This window comes from Crinia signifera, chromosome 7 (assembly GCF_055691185.1).
Source record: "Crinia signifera chromosome 7, ASM5569118v1, whole genome shotgun sequence".
NCBI lineage: Eukaryota > Metazoa > Chordata > Amphibia > Anura > Myobatrachidae > Crinia > Crinia signifera.
The window spans coordinates 49,992,235-50,017,697 of NC_139223.1; the positions used below are offsets into that span (position 1 = coordinate 49,992,235).

Sequence of the window (25,463 nt, forward strand, 5' to 3'; positions counted from 1 at the left end):
CACTGGCTGCAAATTCACTAACGTGTGATCAGATCTGAATCAGGCCCAATGATTTCCATCACCAGTTATGCTGCTATACACACACATTGGCCCTTATTCAGATCTGATCGCAGTACAAATGTTTGGAAAATGGGCAAAACCATTTGCACTGCAGGTGGGGCAGATGTAACGTGCAGTGAGAGTTAAATTTGGGTGGGGGGTGTTGAAACTGAAATCTAAATTGCAGTGTAACAATAATGCAGCCAGTATTTACCCTGCACAGAAACAAAATAACTCACACAAATCTAACTCTCTCTCTGCACATGTTACATCTGCCCCACCTGCAGTGCACATGGTTTTGCCCATTTTACAAACAAATTTGTACTGCGATCAGATCTGAATAAAGGCCATTGTGATGAGCATGTGATTTGACCAAATGCTCTAAAGGGATATTACCCAACATCCTCAGACACCGGTTACATTCATATCAAATTTTGCAGTTACAGAGAAACTCTAAATCTTTGGGTTCTGTCATTTATACATCAAGGATTTACTTTCCAAGGCAAAACATGACCTTTATTTAGAAAAATAGACATTTCCCGCACTGTACAGACCCTCCGATTTTACAAAAAACACATAAAGAACGAGACACGAGGGAGACAAGTCCTAGGCTTCACCTGTGTCCACAACACGCAACAAAGGCCTGACACCATACTGACATGGACAGGAATACCACTGGGTAGAAAGGATCTGCCTACACTAGCAGACGGTCAGCAGATGGCTGTAATGCTGCGCACAGGAGACATTAAGGAAGGCGAATGCTCAATATAAATATTTCTAAGATTATTACCCCTTCAGTAACTGTAGTGCACTGCTCCAGCTCAGTGTAATCCCAACTATTGGGTAATGTATCTCTGCAGAGCATTCCTCTCAGCCCATCTTGTACTACAAGCACCTCCAGGTCAGTGTCCTGTACATGATCATTCTGTGCTCTCTCAAATCACCTTGAAATCTGTAAAGGATGAATCACAGCAGATACAGAGAAGGCATATGGTCAGGAAAGCGTCTTTGTACGTCCACTGCATGGTCTCCTGTTGCGGATAGAATGCCGCAGTGCGAGACCCCGTACAGTTGTTCTAATGCAAGAGGCAAAACTGTGCATATTTAGCGGCAGTAACAGAACACAGGGATAAGGGTCTCCTCGCTCCTCTTAGTTCTCAATATTGGCCAGGAAGCGCTCAGCCCACCACTCATCAAGGTCGAGGGGAACAAAACCTGCAGAAAGTAAAAGAGGGCGGAGAAAAAAAAAATTGGAAGTGGTTACACCGGAGACAGTTTGACATTTAAATCAATACCAAGCCTAATAATTCATTTTGAGAGAGATGCATCGAGAGAGAACATGGTAAAGGTGCTCAAAGCAACCAATCAGCTTATGTCATTTTAAAGACTGTGCTTGGGAAGGGACAGAAACTGGTTACTTTGGGCAATTGCTCCACTTTATCTCTCTCCACAACTTGATCTCCACTTAGAACCTTATCACCAGGAATAAAACTTTATTTTCCAACACATTAAGCTGCAATCTCACATTTACCCATTTGTTTTTTTAAGATACAGGGGCAGGAAGCCAGAATTAGGGGGCTGATTCAGGTTGGTTTGTGAAAGCAAACTCCTAAACATGCTGCACTGCAGGTGGGGCAGATGTAACATGTGCAGAGAGAGTTACATTGGGGGAGTAATTTCTGGCTGCTTTATTCTTGCACTGCAATTTGGATTTCAGTTTGAACACACCCCACCCAAATCTAGCTCTCTGCACATGTTACATCAGCCCCAACTGCAGTGCACCTGGTTTTGTCTATTACAGAAGGAGTTTGCTTTTGCAAACCAACTTGAATTAGGCCCTAAGTACGGACTTCTATAAATGCCACAAGAAGAATGACCCTGAACGCATGTACAAACGTCTCAGTGTCTATGACATTATGGGCTACCACGGCTGCCAGCACGTGCTCAGTGACAGCCAGAGGATTCCATGTTAGAAGCCATGCAGCAGCCTGGATAATCTACACAATAAAGGCTCTCCATAAAAGGTGATACCCCAGAGTACATATGTTTGCCATTGGTTAATAATTACATTTGTATGTTTTTTGACAAACTGTATTGTATAGAATGTAATGAAGGGTGAGAGGCACCGATTGCTTGTAAGTTGCATATCGTATCAATCATTTCCTCTGAAAAACACAATTATTCAGGTGCTGCTAACGACCTGACTAATAATAAATGAGAAAATAACAACCCTCAACTTTGTTGGCCAGAGGAATAAGAGTCGACACAGTTGCACATACTCCATAGCCCACGGGTGGTCAAGCCGGTCCTTGAGATCTACCAACAGGTCATGTTTTCCAGACCACCTCGCTGGTGCACAGGTGTAGTCATTACTAATTGTCATATGTTCAAAAAAATGTGCTGCATTCATTCCTAACCGACACATTGGGGCCCGATTCAGACCCATTCAGATGGGATGTGAATTTGCAGCACATAGCATGATCGAACAACCACACATGTATGAGCCGTCCGCAAGCAGCGAGTGCAGGCTGACACCCTGCGGGCATTTGGAGGCATGCCGCCAGCTGTATCTGGGTGTTCCCTGGCCGCCAGACGGGAGGGCCGCTGATGGCACCAGCGAGTCCTGGCTCACATAGCTCTGCGAGCAGGGTGGAGAATGATTTTCCCCTGTGCACAGCTGTGTAGGCATTCACAGCAGTGCACAGGGGTGGAGAAGTGCAAGGGGAAGGTGGGTGCGTCAGTTCAACAGTTTGAACACTCGCAGCCCAGAGAGCAGGGCCGAATCAGGCCCACTGTACAGATCCACCGGTGGAGGACTGGTTTGGCCACCCCGGCCCTAGCCCTTATGGTTTTCTCCATCACGCATACAATGTTTATACAAAGTAACAAGGGTTACCTGCTCAATATACATTAAATGTGTTAAGTCTATACTCTAGTTTTTAAAACATAATAGTGCACATAAGCATGTATGGAACCCCCACATGTACCCCGACACCCAAATCGGGGTCCAGTACACATTATGCCAGCTAACTGTATAAAGCTGTAGTTAGAAATAAGAATCATTACTGTGAGCTTGTACCGTTATGAGCAGGAGCTGGTGACTGATCTTGGTATTGCTGAGGACTGCACTCATCGAGTTCCGGTTTATCCAGCTGATGCTGCACCTCCTGCCAGGCTGGGGGGAAGCAGTAATAAAGGGTTAGCTACTATTAGGTTTGTCTGTAAAGGCCAGGTGCCCACGTACTGTGCGATCACCCAATGCGATTTGATCTTTTTAGTTCAATTCACACCGGGTTTATTTTCCCATGCGATACACGCACCCGTGAATATCACAAGGATAAATAGTATGGGCATGCGGATGTTTTTTTTTTTATTACATCACATAATATTATAGTGTAGTCAAAATCTTGTGTAGTTCAAATTGCACAATGTGTACAGTCCAAATCGCATAGCACACATTGTATAGGCCCAAATCTACAGGCACCATTAACACTTTTTCGGCACCCTAGACGAAAACTTCAAAGCTCTATCCACTCGCCCCCACCCCCACCCCCCCCCCCCCCCACACACACACCCACCACACAATGCCACCTATACCCACTTTACAGACTATTTAGTGAAAGTGTGGAGGTGGAGCCTTAAGACCAGTACACACAGTGAGATATTGTCTAATGGTCAATTTTGACTAAGCGATTTTGTCAGCTGCCTAAAGTTTTCTGATGGTAGAGCCGGAAAATGGGGCTTCGCATTTGGCACCAAAAAGGATTTACATGTTGTATAACCTTCAGGGGGCATTAGTTTATGTGTGATCCTGTATCCAGAGTGTGGCACAACATTTGGCTTCTTTTATTTCTTTTTTTTGGTGAAGGGGGTGTGTCTGTCGACATAGGTTGACACGGACACCTTATATAAAAGTACCGGGTCCAGTCACATGACCCGCTGCTCTCAGCACACTATTATAATCTAACTCTATGCCCACTTGGATCATGAAGTAAGTACGAGTCGCTTTCAAAGAAAAAAAAAGCATGACTCATGTAGACTTTTTACCATGTCGGCATTTTGACGGTCTGCCAATGGTTGTCGGTAAATTGACTTCATCCCAAATAAACCACACCACAATTTTAATGTAATCCCCAAACGATCTCTGGTGCATGTACGATATAGGGCAGTTACAGGACGATTACAATAGGCAGGGGATTACAATACAATCATTTTTAATCTAGTTTATAGATTACAGTTTATCCATCATCATTCAAAGATCTCCTTGTTCTTTCACAATTCAGTAAGGACCGGTCAGATATAAGGGGCAACGTCCAACTCAGTTGTACAAAACATAAGGAAAACGACATAATGAGGATTTCCCTCTATGAGTAAAGAGTCTACATCAGGGTTGCCGACCCTCCCGGAATTTCCGGGAGTCTCCCGAAAATCGGGTACCCCCTCCCGGCCCCCGGAAGGGTGGGCAACCCTCCCGGATTCAGGGGGGACCCCCGCTGACCCCCGGATTGCGGCATTAAAATGCCGCAATCCTCGGGTCTCAGAGGAGGGGGCGGAGCTAAAACGGCACAATCGTGTCATTTTAGCTCCGCCCCCTCCACGGAGATCAATGAATTAGCTGCTTTAACAACATGGGGGCGGGCTTAGTGATGTCACTCGTAAGCCCCGCCCCCTGAGCGGCTGCTGAAACTCTCCTCTCCGGGCTTCTCCCGGAGAGGAGAATCTCAAAGTCGGCAACCCTGGTCTACATGATGATGTCATGGAAGGTTTCAAACATCTCTGTTCCATTACATGACAATTGGAATGTGCATCACCATTTATATCTGGACATCCCATCAGATAACAAACAAAAATAAGCAAACAATTTATTCATTTCTGTATTTTTGCTATGGTTAAATTTAAGAATGAAGTCAGGAAAGGCTGGCCCCAGGAGCTAGCACAGTGGTTCCCAAACTTTTTCAGTCCGGGGCACCCTTTGGATCTCCATGACTTTTTCAAGGCACCCTTAAGCCAAAATAATTATCGAACTATCCCTTTTTTTTTTAAGTTGTTGGGTCAAAACAATGCTTTAGCTCAGGAAAAAATGGCTTATTAATTTGATTGTAAAAATAATAAACCGAAATCCTAGAAACAATGCCCCCACCTGCTTACCAGCTTGTTCTCTCTTCCCTATAACATCGTATAATACCCCTTTCATACAGTACCTGCAACCTGGCAATTACCCAGCATCATTTTGCCGGGTGCATTCTGACCCCCTTTCACACCAAGCGGCAAATTACCCGGTAATTTGCTGAACAACACAGGTATTTCTTTGGTGTGAAAGGGTCAACCTGGGTCTTAAATCCCTGGTCGCTGACCCTGGAGAAGAGTAGTGTAGGTGACATGGGATTTTCAACCTAAATTGACCTTTTCACACCAAAGAAATATCAGTGTTAAGGGGCCTACACATCTAGTCATGCAGAAGCGCTCTGAATGATGATAGATCGCTCAGAACGCTTGAGCATGATCGCTTAGCACGAGCGATCTGTCAGAGCCAATGTTCTCACCGGAAAGCATGCTGCATATTAATCGCCAGATGACAACGATGCTATCGTCCCTACACACAGTGCGATGTAGGGGCATTTTCTAAGCGAACTAGTGAGAACACATAGAAAATGCCTGTATATCGCTATGTGTGTAGGCCCCATTATTCAGCAAATTACCGGATTGAAATTTTTAACCCGGTAATTTGCTGCTCGGTGTGAAAGAAGAGGTATAAGTCACTTACAGCAGGTACCCCTTCCTATAGATTTCCCTATGCAGCCTCTCACATAAAACATATTCATTTTTTTGTCACTTTCTCAGCCAGAACTTGAATTAGCTGCCAGGACTCTTGTCCAGTGCACTCCTTGGACACTCCAGCATAATCACATTTTTTTTTTTGTCTGACCAAGTTACAGGTTACACCCCCTGAGCACATCCCGCACAATACCCCCCGCCGGCTGATTCCAGTCAAATGGATTATGCACCATCACTTGCCACTGCACCATCTCCAGCACATCCCACACACCCAGTGCCAGATTAGTTACTCATGGGCGTGGAGCTGACATTTAGGGAAGGCCTATTGTGTGCCATTAGAGGTAGTGTAATCAGTACCGTACTGGTGACATGCAGTACTACAAATATTACGGCACTACCTTCCCACTCTATATCACATTCCCACACTGCATTCCATCATATTTACCTCACCACACTGCATCACTATGTACCTGTTCACACTACATCTCCACACAATACCTCCCCAAATTCCTACCAACACTACATCCCCACATTATATCATTATGTTACATACACACACTATATCACTACACTACCTCCAAATTCTGTGAACTACAGTATATCCAGCTAATAAGTCCTGGGGTGGTGTCAATAAAACACATGGTAAGGGAGCAGCACAAAGGGGTGAGGAGCCAGACACACAGGGGTGAGGGAGAAGGGGCAGGCACACAGGGATGAGGTTAATAGGCAGCAGAGGGTTGAGGTGGCAGGGGAAAAATGGCAAATGGTAAGTGAGGGTAAGGGGACAGGTACACAGGAATGAGGGTAAGAGGTAACAGAGGGGTGAGGTGGCATGGAGATGAGAGTAAGGGTGCAGGCATGCAGGGGTCAGGGTAAGGGGTCAGCAGATTGATAAGGTGGCAGACACACAGGTTAAGGGGGTGGGAACAGAGGGGTCAGGGTAAAGGGGCAGCAGAGGCAGCTCCAAAACCCCCCCCCCCCCGCTGCCTGAGCACCCCCCTACCCCCCAGCGCAGGTGTACACGCTGCCCGGCCTGCTGACTCGGCACGGGCAGAAACTCAGCTCCCTGCATTAACACCTGCTCCCCCTGCGCCGATGTACACGCTGCTCGGCCTGCTGACTCGGCACGGGCAGCCGCTCAGCTCCCTGCATTAACCTCCCACGGCCCCGACGTACTGCTGCCTGGCCTGCTGACTAGCCGCACAGGCAGCCGCTAAGCTCCCTGCACTAATACCCCCTCCCCGACACTGACAATCACGCTGCCGTCCTGCTGCCTCGGCACAGGCAGCCGCCTAGCAACTTGTACTCACCCACTCCCCGCGCTAGCTCCTTACACACTGTCCAGCCCAGCTTGCATGAAAAAAAAAATACATGCGGCTGACAGGCTGCGTCGGCTAGCACAGTTCTGATCTGCAGCCACCATTAACCGATCCCTGACAATTGAATATACTGGTGGACTACAGCATGGCCAAACTGTGGCCATCCAGCTGTATAAAACTACACATCCCAGCATGCCTTACCACAGTTCTAGCATTCCCTAATAGCCAAACTGTGGCAAGGCATGATGGGACTTGTAGTTTCACAACAGCTGGCCATAGTTTGGCCATACCTGTACTACAGATAAAGCCAGAGTATAAGGGAAAGAGGGAGGACACACTCTTACCCTGATATACAAAGCGGACGTTCTCCTCGTGCGCTGGTGTGTAAATCTCGTCCTCTGCAGGAGGGCTGACTGCTGGGGTGCGCTTCCCGTTCACACGATTGAACACTAGTTTGGGAGTAGAATGGCTGCGCAGAAGGAGAAAGATAGATACATATAGTAAATCACTGTTACAGTACATTGAATTATCAGCACCATTTCCCAGCACCATTTCCCAGCACTTTAGCAAGTATAGTATCTCTTACTAACTGCTTTGGGGATCATCAACATTTGGATAGAAGTCATTTTAAAAGATTCCTCTCAGATATAGCAGCACATACCCAGGCTTCTAGGTGCTACATTCACAACATCTTTTCACAATCTTTCCATATATGGAACTAGACACACCCTTTGGGTGGAGCATGACACGCCCCCTCAATGGGGCGCTGTGCAAAATTCTATTACCATTTATAATCTCCCTGAAACTAGTTTTCAAAAGTAGGCAAGTATGTGGTAGGTTAATTGGCTACCAACAAAAGTTTACTTTAGAATGTCTGTGTGTGCGTGTATAAGTGGTAAGGAATATAGATTGTAAGCTTCTCTGGGGCAGGGACTGCTGTGAATGTTCAAATATTCTCTGTACAGCGCTGCAGAATATGTGTGCGCTATATAAATAACTGGTAATAAATAACATATGTGGCTCCATCACATTGACATGCTCTCTCAGGAAATGTATCAAGCCATAGCAAGAGCAAAAGTGGAGACGATCTCCATGGTAGCCAATCAGCTTCTGCCATTTATCTATTGCAGTCTATAAAATGAAAGTGAGGAGCCGATTGGTTGATATGTGCAACGGTTCCCTGTTATCTCTTTCACAAGTTTGATACATTTCACCTAATAATCTCCCTATTCATGGCAGAAATCGACAAAACGGGCCCGACTGCTAAAAGCAGATATCCCAAATTAATTGTGATGGTCCAGAAAAGTCAATAAGCTCAACGCGTTTCCCCCGGATGTTCTCTGTCCAGGTGGTGCTCCTGAGGAAGCCGGACGGAGAACATCCGGGGAAACGCGTTGAGCTTATTGAATGATTGTTGATTCATCCATCATGCTACTAAGTGACCTGTCCATCCTCCCACTGACGTCCACAATTTTCCTGACTTTTCTGGACCATCACAATTAATTTGGGGGTACTTGTGTACAATCACGGCTCCCACGATGTCCATCGCATAGTAAAAAAAATCGAATCGCATGCGATTTGATCGCATGCGCTTTTTAACAGAAATGCATCCAAATGCATTGAAATTAGTATCAAACATGTTCAATGGCCCCCAAATGTCATTTTTGAGGCTGTACCACCCCCACTATCAATGCGAACCCGAAGCGTGGCGAGCGCAGCGAGCCCGCGAGGGGCGGTGGGACACGTCCTATGACCTTTTCATACCCCCACTATCCATGTCGGTGTGGAGTTGAGAATAGAAAGCGTGGCGAGCGCAGCAAGCCACCGAGCCCGAAGCGTGGCGAGGCCCGCGAGGGGACACGGATACGTGCGATGCGATCGCGTGCGATGCGATCGTATGCGATTTTTTTTTAAAAATGCTTAAAACTGCAAAAATCGCATTCCACTACATTTGGCCTGCGATGGGAGCCGTGAAAGTACACAAGTACCAATTTGGGATATCTGCATTATTCCTAACCGTTCCAGCATCCAAGGAGAAGACGCCTAATAGGGAGGTTTGAGCCCTCAATAAGGGAACTCCAGGACTCTGCCACCACCTTTTTCTGGCCTACAAACTTTACCAGAAAACATCGGATGGTAATATACACTATCATACCATTAATCATCTACAAACAAGCCATTATACATGGAGCTCCCAACCACATATTCAATATCCCTGTGATATATTCATTGCTCATCACCATTATACATGTTTTTTATATTTACATTTTTATGTGTATGTAATTTTGCCTTATCTATGTATATGTAATCATTAAATTACCTTTTTTAAATTGAGAACCGTCTTGTCTACATATTAGTACAGCCAGCGCTGGCACATTTCCTATTTTGTATTTCAGCATCTTTTGGGTCTGACAACCCAGTGCCAGCAGCTGTTGATAGCGCCTTGGTTTCTTCTGATCACCTAGTGTGTATTGGGGCTTTACTTTATGGCAGGTGCAATTTGTGCACATATGGACACAGTCGCTGAAAGCAATAAGTTTGCGTCTAGTTAGCCAACCCCCCATTAGAACCCGGAAACGGGCACCAGCAGCTTCTGCTGATTAAGTTATATGCAGCATGCCTATATTCTGTGTGTGAGTGAGGCTGTATCTGCATATGAAATAGTGTATTCATGCAGGTACAGTCGCACACAGAATATAGACATGCTGCATATCATTTTAATCATCGGAAGCTCTTTGAGCGTCCTGGTCACATAATATGCAAATAAGATGAATTTTCAGCAAAAAAGGTGCCCAATGTTAGCAGAGCTGGCCGGGGGCTGCATGGTGTATTGAGGCAAGATGTATGAGGAAACATCTGTATCCAAGCAGAGGCAGAGGTCACAGTGTTAGTGGCTGTGCGAGTGCTGTGTGCAAGTGGGTTGGTTGTGCAATAGTGTTCGGCATATGTGTAAGGGGCATATGTGTGCCGTGTATAAATGCATTAATCATGTACGACATATGTGTAAGGGACATAACGTTTGTCATTATGTGTAGAAGGGCATTAATAAAGGTTGGCATAATGTGTAATGCGCATTAGGTTTATAAGGACATTAATAATGTAGTGTATGTCGTGTAAGGGGCATTATTGTGTGGTATTATGTGTATAAAGGCATTACTAATGTGTGGCATTAGGTGTATAAGGTGCTGTACTGTATGGTGTAACATATAGAATGGGCACTACTGTGTGGTCTAATGTGAAAAAAGAGCAATTCAGTGTGAAGTTGCACTAATGTGTGGCATAATTTGAATTGGGGGTACTATTGTGTGGCCATGCCCCTTCCCAGCGAGAACCCACCCCTTTTTGGGATGCGCGCCAAATGTGCACACGGTTTCTATTTCAAATACAGAGGGTAGGAGCACCAAAATGATGACTGCTGTGATGACTGATGATGGTGCTGGGAATGGGGAGCAGGGTCAGAGGCGGAACTAGTGGCAGTGCTAGGGGGCACTAGACAAAATCTTGCCTAGGGCATCATATTGGCTAGGACCGGCTCTGATGCCCACCAAAACCACATCTGCAGAGAGCCTCGGAAACATGCTTGTGTCGGACATCGCCGAGCAGCCCCGTCTGCCACACCGGGTCATATGAGAATCTTCTAGTGTCGGGTGTATTATTTGGTTCTCTTTTTTTTGCTGAAAATTCATCTTAGTCGCAACACAATTCTACTAGGGCACGACTGGCAATAAAGGAAATGACCAACATTAGAGAGATGCCCGGGACTTGGTAACTCACTCACGTGGGCATCTCGCTCTGAATTATTTGACACTGAGCAGAGAACAGAAACTATATATTATCCTAGCATTCCCTAATGCCCAATTGAAGTGGAAGTATTAATTCCTTCCTCTTTATAATATAACGTCTGCGGTAGATGTGGTAGGATGCAACATAATGATGCCATATCCTACCACATTGTACCAACAGAGTCTCTCCTAAATACGTCACATGGCATTATCTGTGGCATCATGTGTAACCTTCAGCCCACCAATCACGCACATATGCGGTAGTGTAAATGCCCTATTAATCATTGTAAGTCTTGTATGTATACATAAGGACTCACACTGACCAGGCAAACACAGATATAAGGCAGCCTTCCTGATAGGGCCGCAGTCATGTAGTCAGCACTCGGGAAGCTGGTGCTTTTGTCTTCAGATAAACTTATCACTGTGGCTGTTGTAGGCTTGGGGTACAGGTGATACAGGCAGCTTAATCTGGTACTAGGGGAGAGTGAGGGAAAGCAAGAGTATTGGTCCTAGAGCCTGTTAGCAAGGCTGCAACTTTGGCAGATGGACAAAACCATGATGGACAAAAGCATGCTGATGCCCACGTAGGGCATCAGTGGGGGAGCAGGGCCATGCTGCGTTAAGCCCTCATTCGGAGATGGTAGAAATAGACTGTGTAGTACAGTCTGGGTGAAATGTAATAGGATGAGAGATTCAGAAAGTGACATTTTGCATACCTCCCAACAGTCCCGATTTTATCGGGACAGTCCCGATTGTCAGGGCCTGTCCCGATGTCCCACCCGCGGGCGGCAGTGTCCCGCAGTGTGGGGGAGCTGTTGGGAGTCCCCCGTCAGCTGCTAAGCAGCGGGGAATAAACGCTGTGCGCATGCGCACAGCGTCTATTCCCGCAGCCAGGGGGCTGGGGGCATGGCTAGAGGCTCACAGAGCCTCTGGGTCATGCCCCCATAGCGGCAAAATGGGGGCGTGGCCTCGCGGAAGAGCCTCCGAGCATAGGCCACACCCCGAAAATTTCGGCACGCCTCCGGCGCGCAGGAGCATCGTCCCGATTGCATAGCTTCAATAGTTGGGAGGTATGCATTTTGTAAGAAAGTCTTTTAAAGCGGCAATCATTTACACTTCAAAATCAAACTGGTTTTGCAGTGTAAATGATTGCCACTTTAAAAAAAAACCTGGAGATTCCTTACCAAATCTCTCACTTGCTGAAGCTCTCCTCCGATTACATTTCCCCCTTTATTTGTAATTTAGATTCCGATGCCGCGGGGCAGCACATCGGAATCATCAAAACAAAGTGCTATTTGCATTGTCTTGCTATCGATTTTGAAAATATTGTGAAAAAAAAAAAAAAAAATCGCTCGGCCAAATCGCACCGTGTGTACACAGCCCTTATTCTGATCGGTGCGGCCCGATCAGAAATATGCGGTGATGTCCGTCTTGGCGAATCCCCGCCTTCCATACGGATCGCCACCTCCGTCCGTATGCGGATATGTGGCGGTCCGCATGAATGTGGACGGGGATACGCCTCCTCCATGGTGGGAGCAGCCCCTGCATTCGATGGTCGCCGAACATCGAATGCAGGGCCGCACGCTCCACCAGGTCCCGCAACACAAGACCACACGGACACTTGTCCGTGTGAAATCTTGTATGGGGGCGGGCAGCTGACATCCGGCGATGTCAGATGCCCGCCCCGTACCCACGCGTCACGGCCTCATTACCATGCATACGCCCCGCGTTTGCATGGGAACGCCCATGAAACGCGGGGCATATGCATAGGGTAATGAGGATAAGTAGCCCCTCACGCCCCTCTACGCCCCCTGTGCGGCGTATAAAGAATCCATGCGGCGAAATCGCCTGCACATGCGCAGAGTGACCTCTGCACATGCGCAGACGATAAACATCGGCGGCCCGTACGCAAGCGGGAATATCCGCACCGATCAGAATAAGGGCCATGTTATTATTTTACCGCCCGGAAGAAATATGATATATTGATGTGTACACAGTGCTCACTGTAACACGGGGTGACTAATAATACATCAATAACAGGGATAACTAATAGATCAGCAACAGTCTGACACTAAGGGGGACATTTACTAACATGGGAGTTCTAGGTCACATGGGATGTTCTATGGACAACCAATCATATACGATCTATTATCTTATAATCTAGGTGCTAAATAAATATAAATGCGATTCGGATTTGTTACTCATAACAACATGTGGAACATAACTCCCATCTTAGTACATTTTCACCTAAGTGATTTGGTGACTGTTGCATTGTATCTTCATACTAAACTGTCTGGAAGAGACGCCCAAACCAGACACATTGGGCGGTATTCAATGAGAATACCTGCGAGGTGCAGCGAATCCTTTTTAGGATTCGCTGCACATTCGCCACGTTCCGGAGCCGGCGGGCTCCGGTATTCAACGTGTCAGGGGCTCGCTGCCCCTGACTAGCGAATATGAGCTTCTGCGGCAATCAGAGAGATGGAAGTCTATCTGCCTGCCCCAGAACGTTTGTGGGGGTTAGGTGGGCTCCCTGGGTGCCAGGCAGCACATGCTGCCCCCCGGGGGTGCCAGCAGGGGACCTATATTCACTATACCCGATCGTAACGATCGGGTGCAGTGAATATATGAATATGTAATGAGCGGCTCGGCTCCGGCGCCCCCTGCTGGCTGCTGTGTAAAAAAAAAATTTTTTAGACACCAAATGTAAAAAACAAAACACTTTATTTTAAAAGTTCACATTCCACTTCTCCATAAAAAGATAGCGATTGCTACTCGGTGAATCATGGCGAAAAAAACCTTCAAATGTATTCGCCATGTGGTCATTGAATAGGGTGATTCACCGTTTTAGTCAGAAATTCACCAAACAGCACAAATTCGCCATAAAAACATGGCGAATCAGGCTTATTGAATACCGCCCATTATATACAGCAATTGTGAATTATAACAGCATAAAAAGGTGCATACACACTGGGCGATTTTTGCCCATCTAAGCAATTTTTCCCAGGGGTGGACGGCTTTCCATAGCAGGACACTATGGAAAACCATCCACCCCGTCACTCATCTGCTGGTAATATGAGCAGATGAGCGGTGGTGATGAGGACCACGTATATCTGCGCTCGTCGCCGGGTGGTACACACAGGGCGGCTTTCAGCTCAGAATCACCCAGTGTGTATGGGCCTATAGACTGCAAATATTACCATCAGAGACAGATCCTGCTGGTGTCTGACATTTCCCAATAATATGTTGCAGTTTGAGATCTAGAAGCTGGGATCATAATTTGCCAGCCAATATAAAGAGATCCTCCCTCATCCGTCCCTTTATCTCCAAATACTAAAATACTCCAAATCTGGGGATCTCATCCAGGACCCAGATCTATAATGTTCCTCATCCCACTATAGGGAGAGGTAATGTACGTTACCGTACTAGTAGCGGATCTCATCCAGGACCCAGATCTATAATGTTCCTCATCCCACTATAGGGAGAGGTAATGTACGTTACCGTACTAGCAGCGGATCTCATCCAGGACCCAGATGTATAATGTTCCTCATCCCACTATAGGGAGAGGTAATGTACGTTACGTACTAGCAGCAGATATCATCCAGGACACAGATGTATAATGTTCCTCATCCCACTATAGGGAGAGGTAATGTACATTACGTACTAGCAGCAGATATCATCCATGACCCAGATCTATAATGTTCCTCATCCCACTATAGGGAGAGGTAATGTACGTTACCGTACTAGCAGCGGATCTCATCCAGGACCCAGATGTATAATGTTCCTCATCCCACTATAGGGAGAGGTAATGTACGTTACGTACTAGCAGCAGATATCATCCAGGACACAGATGTATAATGTTCCTCATCCCACTATAGGGAGAGGTAATGTACGTTACCGTACTAGTAGCGGATCTCATCCAGGACCCAGATCTATAATGTTCCTCATCCCACTATAGGGAGAGGTAATGTACGTTACCGTACTAGCAGCAGATATCATCCAGGACACTGATGTATAATGTTCCTCATCCCACTATAGGGAGAGGTAATGTACGTTACTGTACTAGCAGCAGATCTCATCCAGGACACTGATGTATAATGTTCCTCATCCCACTATAGGGAGAGGTAATGTACGTTACCGTACTAGCAGCAGATATCATCCAGGACAAAGATGTATAATGTTCCTCATCCCACTATAGGGAGAGGTAATGTACGTTACCGTACTAGCAGCAGATCTCATCCAGGACCCAGATCTATAATGTTCCTCATCCCACTATAGGGAGAGGTAATGTACGTTACCGTACTAGCAGCAGATCTCATCCAGGACACAGATGTATCATGTTCCTCATCCCACTATAGGGAGAGGTAATGTACGTTACCGTACTAACAGCAGAACTCATCCAGGACCCAGATGTATCATGTTCCTCATCCCACTATAGGGAGAGGTAATGTACGTTACCGTACTAGCAGCGGATCTCATCCAGGACCCAGATGTATAATGTTCCTCATCCCACTATAGGGAGAGGTAATGTACGTTACCGTACTAGCAGCAGATATCATCCAGGACCCAGATGTATAATGTTCCTCATCCCACTATAGGGAGAGGTAATGTACGTTACCGTACTAGCAGCAGATCTCATCCAGGACACAGATGTATAATGTTCCTCATCCCACTATAGGGAGAGGTAAAGTACGTTACCGTACTAGCAGCAGATATCATCCAGGACACAGATGTATAATGTTCCTCATCCCACTATAGGGAGAGGTAATGTACGTTACCGTACTAGCAGCAGATATCATCCAGGACACAGATGTATAATGTTCCTCATCCCACTATAGGGAGAGGTAATGTACGTTACCGTACTAGCAGCAGATATCATCCAGGACCCAGATCTATAATGTTCCTCATCCCACTATAGGGAGAGGTAATGTACATTACCATATTAGCAGCAGATATCATCCAGGACACTGATGTATAATGTTCCTCATCCCACTATAGGGAGAGGTAATGTACGTTACCGTACTAGCAGCAGATAAGAAAGTTGTTATCGTGCAACTCGGAATTCGACCACGTCCCTGGTGGTCAGGTTTGCATGAGTGTCACTCGCCGGGCGGAGGGCGTGCATGGGACGGACACAGGGGACCCTGAATGTTCTGGGCATGCCCAGAAAACCAGTGTGTGCACCCAGAAAACCGCTGGGCAGACCCCTGCAAACACAGGTATGCCGATGCCTGCTTGGGGCAGGTGGCTGATGTCACACGATGTCAGTGCCCACCCCGAATTCGGCCATCTGCGGCCAGAATAGTCATTAGACCGACTTTTATTCACAAAGGGAAAGAAAAATGATTTGATGCCGAGAGACCAATCGAATCATTTATCACCCATGCAGACGCATACGAGGGATGTGTGAGCGTGTACCTGCTCGCTAGGCTGCACATGTACACAGCTTAGTGCACAGCTCTGAATCAGGCCCATTGCCTCTGCTGACAATCACTATACTTTCTGAGCACATTATATATGTGCGTGTAAAAAAAAAAAAAAAAGACAAAAGGGGGGAAATTTACGAAGATGTGTATTCTGCTTCACATGTGATGTTATGGAAAGAAGGGGGTTTGCCAGCGCTCCGTTACCTGTGTGCGCAAAGGGGCTGCACAGTAGTGGGTTGCCCAGACCCACAAGGGGGTAGTGACAAAACAGAAGTTTACTATGCGCTCTCCTTCTAACAGAGTCCTGCCTGTGTGCAGAGACCTGTCTGATGATTAACCCTATGTGGTATTGAGTTTTTGGTTGTAACGGTGTGGTGTTAATCAGAAAAGATCAGAAGTTAGCCAGTATAATTAAAGCACAATAGCTTTATTCAGGGTAAATAAAAGGTGTGGATATTTGTGTCCCAATGAGGGATAAGTCACTGAAGGGGAGGAGAGACGAGGGAGGGGGGTTAAATGTGGCAGCGTTGATAGGGCGCTGTACTGTCTGTGAAACCGGTTGAATGACTGCACGTGTAGCCAGGAGAAGGGAAATAAGTCACGTAATTGTGTGGAACACAGGGGGTGGTGCAGGGGGCTGGCGTCCCGTCCCCCCGCAGTGCACCTCTCACCTGTGGTCTGTTTGCAGAAGGTCCCGCGGCGTTCCTTGGAGAACTTCTTAGCCGCAGCACATACAGCGTGTAGACGACGCTGTGTGCTCGGCTCTGCAGTGACGCGGTAGAACGTGACTTCCGGGTCCCGGCGTCTGGTTGCCGGGGAGACCGTGGCCGCGTTCAATAGCGTCTGTACTACAGGCTCAACTCCCGGCCGGGAGGAGACTTTGATGAAGATGTAGGAGCAAGTGTAGCTGTCCAACGCGTTTCGACCGCTGTGCGGTCTTTTTCAAGGATGCTGATACGTGTATCATGTTGGTCATTTGTAGCAGTGGATTGACACGCCCTATGGTGTCTGATTGGTTCCTGCGTACTGTGGGAGTGTTCATGACAGGTTGCCTGATTGTGTGCACCTGAAGTGGAGATTGCCACATCAGATTGCCTGGTGTGTGGCTCATGTTTCATACTTGCACAAAAATAAAAGTTTCTGGAAGTAATTGTGCTGTGATTATGTTCATAGGATTGGTGGAGGGGATTATTAGCTGCAATTCTGTTCAGAGGATGGATATATGGTGGAGGAGATTCCAAGGGGTTTAATTAGGTCAGCCCAATGTGCCGTTATTAAAATCAATGTTAAGGCCCGAGGGGTGCAGGGTCTTTAGGGTGAATATCCAGAATAATTCTCTTTTATTCAGGATGTCTAAATGATCCCCCCCTCTCCAATTAGTATCAGGAGCTTCTATTGCTGTAAAGACCAATCCCTTTGGGTTAGAGTTGTGCATCTCTTTGAAGTGCATTGACACACTATGCTTGGCGTACCCCATTTTTATGTTACGAATGTGTTCGTAGAGTCTCACTTTGAGTGGCCTCGTGGTGCGGCCCACATATTCCTTTCCACAGGGGCATCTTAGGAGATAAATGACCCCCTTTGTCTCGCATGATATCTGGTGTCTGTGTTTAAATGTGAGATTAGTGGTGGTGGAGGTCCAGGAGGTTGAGATTTTTGTGGAGGGGTTGCTCAGGTTTTTACACCCTGCACACCGGCCGCAGTGGAAGAACCCTTTCTTGTCGGTAAGGGTGGTTTGTCTGCTAACTGTGGGTTTGATATGATTTTTGACAAGTTTCTGTCTTAGGTCAGGTGCTTTGCGAAATATGAGTCTGGGCCTATCTGTTAGAATGTCTTTGAGTTGGTGGTCCTGTCTGAGTATGTGCCAGTGTTTGTTCAGTATGCTCTTGAGCTGATTGGAAGATTGGTTAAACTGGGTTATGAAGTTGATTTCCTGTGTCATCTGTGAATCGGTGGGGTTTTTGTTATTAGTAAGGGTAGTGGATCTGTCCATGGCGGATATGTCCCTGTATGCTTGGTCTACTATGTCCTGGTCGTATTGTTTGTCTAGGAGTTGTTCCCTGAGTTGTGCAGATTGTGTATGGAAATCGTCATTTTTTGAACAGTTCCGTTTGATGCGGCGGAACTGTCCTCTGGGAATATTTTGAAGCCATGGTTTATGATGCCCGCTATTGTAAAGAATGTAGCTGTTTACGTCCACCTGTTTCCTGTATGTTTTAGTGTGTATTGTGTTGGATTCTATGAAAACTTCTAGATCCAGGAATTGTACTGTGGTTTGGCTTGCTGTTGATGTGAATTTGAGATTTCTGTCATTGTGGTTGAGGTATTGCATGAATTGTTCCAGTGAGTGTTTGGTGCCCTTCCAAATGAAAATGCAGTCATCTATGTAACGCCGCCATAGGATCAAATTGGCGCTCCAGTCACGCTCACCCCATATGTAATCCTCTTCCCATTTCCCCATAAAGAGGTTAGCGTAACTGGGCGCCACTTTCGATCCCATGGCGGTCCCGGTGGTCTGTAAATAAAATGTGCCATTAAACCATGTGTAGTTGTGGTGTAATATGAAATCAATTGAGTCAATGATGAACTGTATCTGGTCCTGTTTTAGTGTTTGTGTTTTTTGGAGGAAGTGTCTGGTGCTCTCTAAACCTTGGTGATGTTTGATGACGGTGTAAAGTGATGTGACGTCACTGGTGACCAGCCAGTAATCCTCTTGCCATTCTATGGTTTGTAATGTGTTGATGATATCGGTCGTGTCCCTAATGTAGGATGGTAGTTGCTTAACGATGTCCTGAAGGAAGGTGTCAGTGTATTGTGCTAAGTTAGAGCTGATGGAATCTATGCCTGATATTATTGGTCGTCCGGGTGGTTTATGTAAGTCTTTGTGTATTTTAGGTAAGTAATAGAAAACGGGAATTTTGGGATGTGTCTGTCTGATGAAATTGTGTTCTGCTTTGTTGAGGATCCCAGTGTTATGTCCTGTGTCGAGTAAGTCATGTAGTTCTTTGTTGAATTTAGATGTCGGGTCATTTGGTAGTATCTGGTATGTATCTTGGTCTCCAAGGAGTCTGAGTGATTCAGTGATGTAGTCTGCTTTGTCCAGTACGACTATGCCCCCCCCTTTATCTGCTGGTTTTATTATAATTTGGTTGTTATTTTCTAGGTTCTTGAGTGCTTGTCTTTCATTTGATGTCATGTTTTGTTTGTGTTTTTGGTGGTTGGTTGAGGTCAGTTGTTCCAAGTCTTCTGTAACTAGTGCTTCGAATGTTTTGATATGGTGGCTCTTGACGTGTGTGGGATTGAAGGTGGACTTAGGTTTTAGTGTGGTGTGTGAGTATGTATCTGGCTCCATGTCGCTGTTCCTGATAATGGGGTTTGTCATGAAGTATTTCTTCAGACAGAGTTTTCTTGTGAAGGCCTGTAAGTCGCAGTAAGTTTCAAATTTATCTGGTTTTTTGTTTGGGGCAAACTTGAGTCCCTTTGCAAGGACATCAAGTTGTTGTGAAGACAGTGTGGTGTTGCTCAGATTAAATATCTGATTGTGTTTGTCGGCAGGTTCTACTGTGGTATGTTGACATGTTTTTGTTTTTTTGGAGTCACCTCCTCTACAACCTCTTCTAGATTTATGTGTCTTTTCTTTTTGTTTTGTGTGAGGTTGCTGGTGATAGGTGTTAGGCAGGCCTGACGGCCTGCCTCCGTATCTAAAAAATGGTCTCCCCAGGTAGGAGCCTCTGCTAGAGGTGCAGTACATGTTCTTGAGTTGTTGGTGGTAGTAGTGTCTGTGTGGTCTTGAGCGGTGGTGTTGTTGACGGGAACGTTGTTGGTAATGATGTTAGGTAGGTCGGTGTTAAAGTTACGTTGTGTCGTGACCCACCCTTGGTCAAATGAGAGTCTTGTGAGATGGTCGTAGTCTTTATCGTCCTCTATTTCATACACTGAGAAGGAGGTGTGGCCCGTGTTATCCAAACTGTTATCTGACTCTGTTTCTGAGGTTATGGATATTGTCCTACTTCTGGTATGGACTGTGGGTCCCTTATGTATTTGAGTCATGTATTGTTGATAAGTCAAGCCACTGTTGGTGTACTTGTTCTTGTTTATGTAGTTTTGCGGTCTCGGTAGTAGTGACCCCGCGGTTTTGTTAAGATGCTTGGTTTGTGATTTGGTCTTATTTTTCTTGGGGTGTTGTCTTGTCTCAGTCAGTTTGGGTTTGGTGTCACGGTGTACTTTTTTAATTTTGATATTAATGATGTCGTTCTCTTTGCGTGTCAGTCTGTTCTGTGATATTTCTTCTATTTCTGTGTAACCTGGTTCTTTTGTAAATGGTTCAATGTTTTTGTACGTGTCATCTATGGATGCGGAGAGTGATTCTAATTCACTATTATTTTTGCATATTAATAGTTTCATCAGATCTATCGAGCAGTTGTGTATGGTGTCATCCCATTGTTGTATAAACTCAGGGTCGTCTGTGTAGTGGGTGGGTCTTTTCTTTACTTTTAGTCCCTTCGGGATGAGGTTATTGTCAATGTACCATTGTAAGAAATGTCTATCCCACCATACTTGTGTTTCTTTCTGTATCAATTTTTCTAGTGATTTGTAGTTGAGGATAAAGTCAGGTGATGGTCTTAATACACTGTAGGAGTTAATGTTTTTAGTCTCAAGCGATGCCCTTTCCACCCTTTTATTTCTGATATCAAGTATACCCATGTGTGTGTGCGGTAACTAGCTGCTTTGCAGGTGGACAAAGTAGTTATGGAAAGAAGGGGGTTTGCCAGCGCTCCGTTACCTGTGTGCGCAAAGGGGCTGCACAGTAGTGGGTTGCCCAGACCCACAAGGGGGTAGTGACAAAACAGAAGTTTACTATGCGCTCTCCTTCTAACAGAGTCCTGCCTGTGTGCAGAGACCTGTCTGATGATTAACCCTATGTGGTATTGAGTTTTTGGTTGTAACGGTGTGGTGTTAATCAGAAAAGATCAGAAGTTAGCCAGTATAATTAAAGCACAATAGCTTTATTCAGGGTAAATAAAAGGTGTGGATATTTGTGTCCCAATGAGGGATAAGTCACTGAAGGGGAGGAGAGACGAGGGAGGGGGGTTAAATGTGGCAGCGTTGATAGGGCGCTGTACTGTCTGTGAAACCGGTTGAATGACTGCACGTGTAGCCAGGAGAAGGGAAATAAGTCACGTAATTGTGTGGAACACAGGGGGTGGTGCAGGGGGCTGGCGTCCCGTCCCCCCGCAGTGCACCTCTCACCTGTGGTCTGTTTGCAGAAGGTCCCGCGGCGTTCCTTGGAGAACTTCTTAGCCGCAGCACATACAGCGTGTAGACGACGCTGTGTGCTCGGCTCTGCAGTGACGCGGTAGAACGTGACTTCCGGGTCCCGGCGTCTGGTTGCCGGGGAGACCGTGGCCGCGTTCAATAGCGTCTGTACTACAGGCTCAACTCCCGGCCGGGAGGAGACTTTGATGAAGATGTAGGAGCAAGTGTAGCTGTCCAACGCGTTTCGACCGCTGTGCGGTCTTTTTCAAGGATGCTGATACGTGTATCATGTTGGTCATTTGTAGCAGTGGATTGACACGCCCTATGGTGTCTGATTGGTTCCTGCGTACTGTGGGAGTGTTCATGACAGGTTGCCTGATTGTGTGCACCTGAAGTGGAGATTGCCACATCAGATTGCCTGGTGTGTGGCTCATGTTTCATACTTGCACAAAAATAAAAGTTTCTGGAAGTAATTGTGCTGTGATTATGTTCATAGGATTGGTGGAGGGGATTATTAGCTGCAATTCTGTTCAGAGGATGGATATATGGTGGAGGAGATTCCAAGGGGTTTAATTAGGTCAGCCCAATGTGCCGTTATTAAAATCAATGTTAAGGCCCGAGGGGTGCAGGGTCTTTAGGGTGAATATCCAGAATAATTCTCTTTTATTCAGGATGTCTAAATGATCCCCCCCTCTCCAATTAGTATCAGGAGCTTCTATTGCTGTAAAGACCAATCCCTTTGGGTTAGAGTTGTGCATCTCTTTGAAGTGCATTGACACACTATGCTTGGCGTACCCCATTTTTATGTTACGAATGTGTTCGTAGAGTCTCACTTTGAGTGGCCTCGTGGTGCGGCCCACATATTCCTTTCCACAGGGGCATCTTAGGAGATAAATGACCCCCTTTGTCTCGCATGATATCTGGTGTCTGTGTTTAAATGTGAGATTAGTGGTGGTGGAGGTCCAGGAGGTTGAGATTTTTGTGGAGGGGTTGCTCAGGTTTTTACACCCTGCACACCGGCCGCAGTGGAAGAACCCTTTCTTGTCGGTAAGGGTGGTTTGTCTGCTAACTGTGGGTTTGATATGATTTTTGACAAGTTTCTGTCTTAGGTCAGGTGCTTTGCGAAATATGAGTCTGGGCCTATCTGTTAGAATGTCTTTGAGTTGGTGGTCCTGTCTGAGTATGTGCCAGTGTTTGTTCAGTATGCTCTTGAGCTGATTGGAAGATTGGTTAAACTGGGTTATGAAGTTGATTTCCTGTGTCATCTGTGAATCGGTGGGGTTTTTGTTATTAGTAAGGGTAGTGGATCTGTCCATGGCGGATATGTCCCTGTATGCTTGGTCTACTATGTCCTGGTCGTATTGTTTGTCTAGGAGTTGTTCCCTGAGTTGTGCAGATTGTGTATGGAAATCGTCATTTTTTGAACAGTTCCGTTTGATGCGGCGGAACTGTCCTCTGGGAATATTTTGAAGCCATGGTTTATGATGCCCGCTATTGTAAAGAATGTAGCTGTTTACGTCCACCTGTTTCCTGTATGTTTTAGTGTGTATTGTGTTGGATTCTATGAAAACTTCTAGATCCAGGAATTGTACTGTGGTTTGGCTTGCTGTTGATGTGAATTTGAGATTTCTGTCATTGTGGTTGAGGTATTGCATGAATTGTTCCAGTGAGTGTTTGGTGCCCTTCCAAATGAAAATGCAGTCATCTATGTAACGCCGCCATAGGATCAAATTGGCGCTCCAGTCACGCTCACCCCATATGTAATCCTCTTCCCATTTCCCCATAAAGAGGTTAGCGTAACTGGGCGCCACTTTCGATCCCATGGCGGTCCCGGTGGTCTGTAAATAAAATGTGCCATTAAACCATGTGTAGTTGTGGTGTAATATGAAATCAATTGAGTCAATGATGAACTGTATCTGGTCCTGTTTTAGTGTTTGTGTTTTTTGGAGGAAGTGTCTGGTGCTCTCTAAACCTTGGTGATGTTTGATGACGGTGTAAAGTGATGTGACGTCACTGGTGACCAGCCAGTAATCCTCTTGCCATTCTATGGTTTGTAATGTGTTGATGATATCGGTCGTGTCCCTAATGTAGGATGGTAGTTGCTTAACGATGTCCTGAAGGAAGGTGTCAGTGTATTGTGCTAAGTTAGAGCTGATGGAATCTATGCCTGATATTATTGGTCGTCCGGGTGGTTTATGTAAGTCTTTGTGTATTTTAGGTAAGTAATAGAAAACGGGAATTTTGGGATGTGTCTGTCTGATGAAATTGTGTTCTGCTTTGTTGAGGATCCCAGTGTTATGTCCTGTGTCGAGTAAGTCATGTAGTTCTTTGTTGAATTTAGATGTCGGGTCATTTGGTAGTATCTGGTATGTATCTTGGTCTCCAAGGAGTCTGAGTGATTCAGTGATGTAGTCTGCTTTGTCCAGTACGACTATGCCCCCCCCTTTATCTGCTGGTTTTATTATAATTTGGTTGTTATTTTCTAGGTTCTTGAGTGCTTGTCTTTCATTTGATGTCATGTTTTGTTTGTGTTTTTGGTGGTTGGTTGAGGTCAGTTGTTCCAAGTCTTCTGTAACTAGTGCTTCGAATGTTTTGATATGGTGGCTCTTGACGTGTGTGGGATTGAAGGTGGACTTAGGTTTTAGTGTGGTGTGTGAGTATGTATCTGGCTCCATGTCGCTGTTCCTGATAATGGGGTTTGTCATGAAGTATTTCTTCAGACAGAGTTTTCTTGTGAAGGCCTGTAAGTCGCAGTAAGTTTCAAATTTATCTGGTTTTTTGTTTGGGGCAAACTCCTTGGAGACCAAGATACATACCAGATACTACCAAATGACCCGACATCTAAATTCAACAAAGAACTACATGACTTACTCGACACAGGACATAACACTGGGATCCTCAACAAAGCAGAACACAATTTCATCAGACAGACACATCCCAAAATTCCCGTTTTCTATTACTTACCTAAAATACACAAAGACTTACATAAACCACCCGGACGACCAATAATATCAGGCATAGATTCCATCAGCTCTAACTTAGCACAATACACTGACACCTTCCTTCAGGACATCGTTAAGCAACTACCATCCTACATTAGGGACACGACCGATATCATCAACACATTACAAACCATAGAATGGCAAGAGGATTACTGGCTGGTCACCAGTGACGTCACATCACTTTACACCGTCATCAAACATCACCAAGGTTTAGAGAGCACCAGACACTTCCTCCAAAAAACACAAACACTAAAACAGGACCAGATACAGTTCATCATTGACTCAATTGATTTCATATTACACCACAACTACACATGGTTTAATGGCACATTTTATTTACAGACCACCGGGACCGCCATGGGATCGAAAGTGGCGCCCAGTTACGCTAACCTCTTTATGGGGAAATGGGAAGAGGATTACATATGGGGTGAGCGTGACTGGAGCGCCAATTTGATCCTATGGCGGCGTTACATAGATGACTGCATTTTCATTTGGAAGGGCACCAAACACTCACTGGAACAATTCATGCAATACCTCAACCACAATGACAGAAATCTCAAATTCACATCAACAGCAAGCCAAACCACAGTACAATTCCTGGATCTAGAAGTTTTCATAGAATCCAACACAATACACACTAAAACATACAGGAAACAGGTGGACGTAAACAGCTACATTCTTTACAATAGCGGGCATCATAAACCATGGCTTCAAAATATTCCCAGAGGACAGTTCCGCCGCATCAAACGGAACTGTTCAAAAAATGACGATTTCCATACACAATCTGCACAACTCAGGGAACAACTCCTAGACAAACAATACGACCAGGACATAGTAGACCAAGCATACAGGGACATATCCGCC

At 45.8% G+C, this 25,463-nt stretch overlaps 1 protein-coding gene across 1 annotated transcript in view; it reads right to left on the reverse strand.

Annotated features, from left to right (window-relative positions):
- Nucleotides 1-379: 379 nt before the first annotated feature.
- The window catches only part of LOC146020154 (MAPK regulated corepressor interacting protein 2-like), a 52,418-nt gene continuing 27,334 nt past the window's right edge, over nt 380-25,463 (reverse strand). Inside the window, exons 3-5 of the mRNA XM_083153037.1 lie at nt 7,478-7,602; nt 3,119-3,214; nt 380-1,254 (exon numbers count right to left, since the gene is read on the reverse strand). Coding sequence (XP_083009163.1) covers nt 1,190-1,254; nt 3,119-3,214; nt 7,478-7,602 — 286 coding nt within the window. The 3' untranslated portion in view covers nt 380-1,189. The remainder of the gene's footprint in view (nt 1,255-3,118; nt 3,215-7,477; nt 7,603-25,463) is intronic.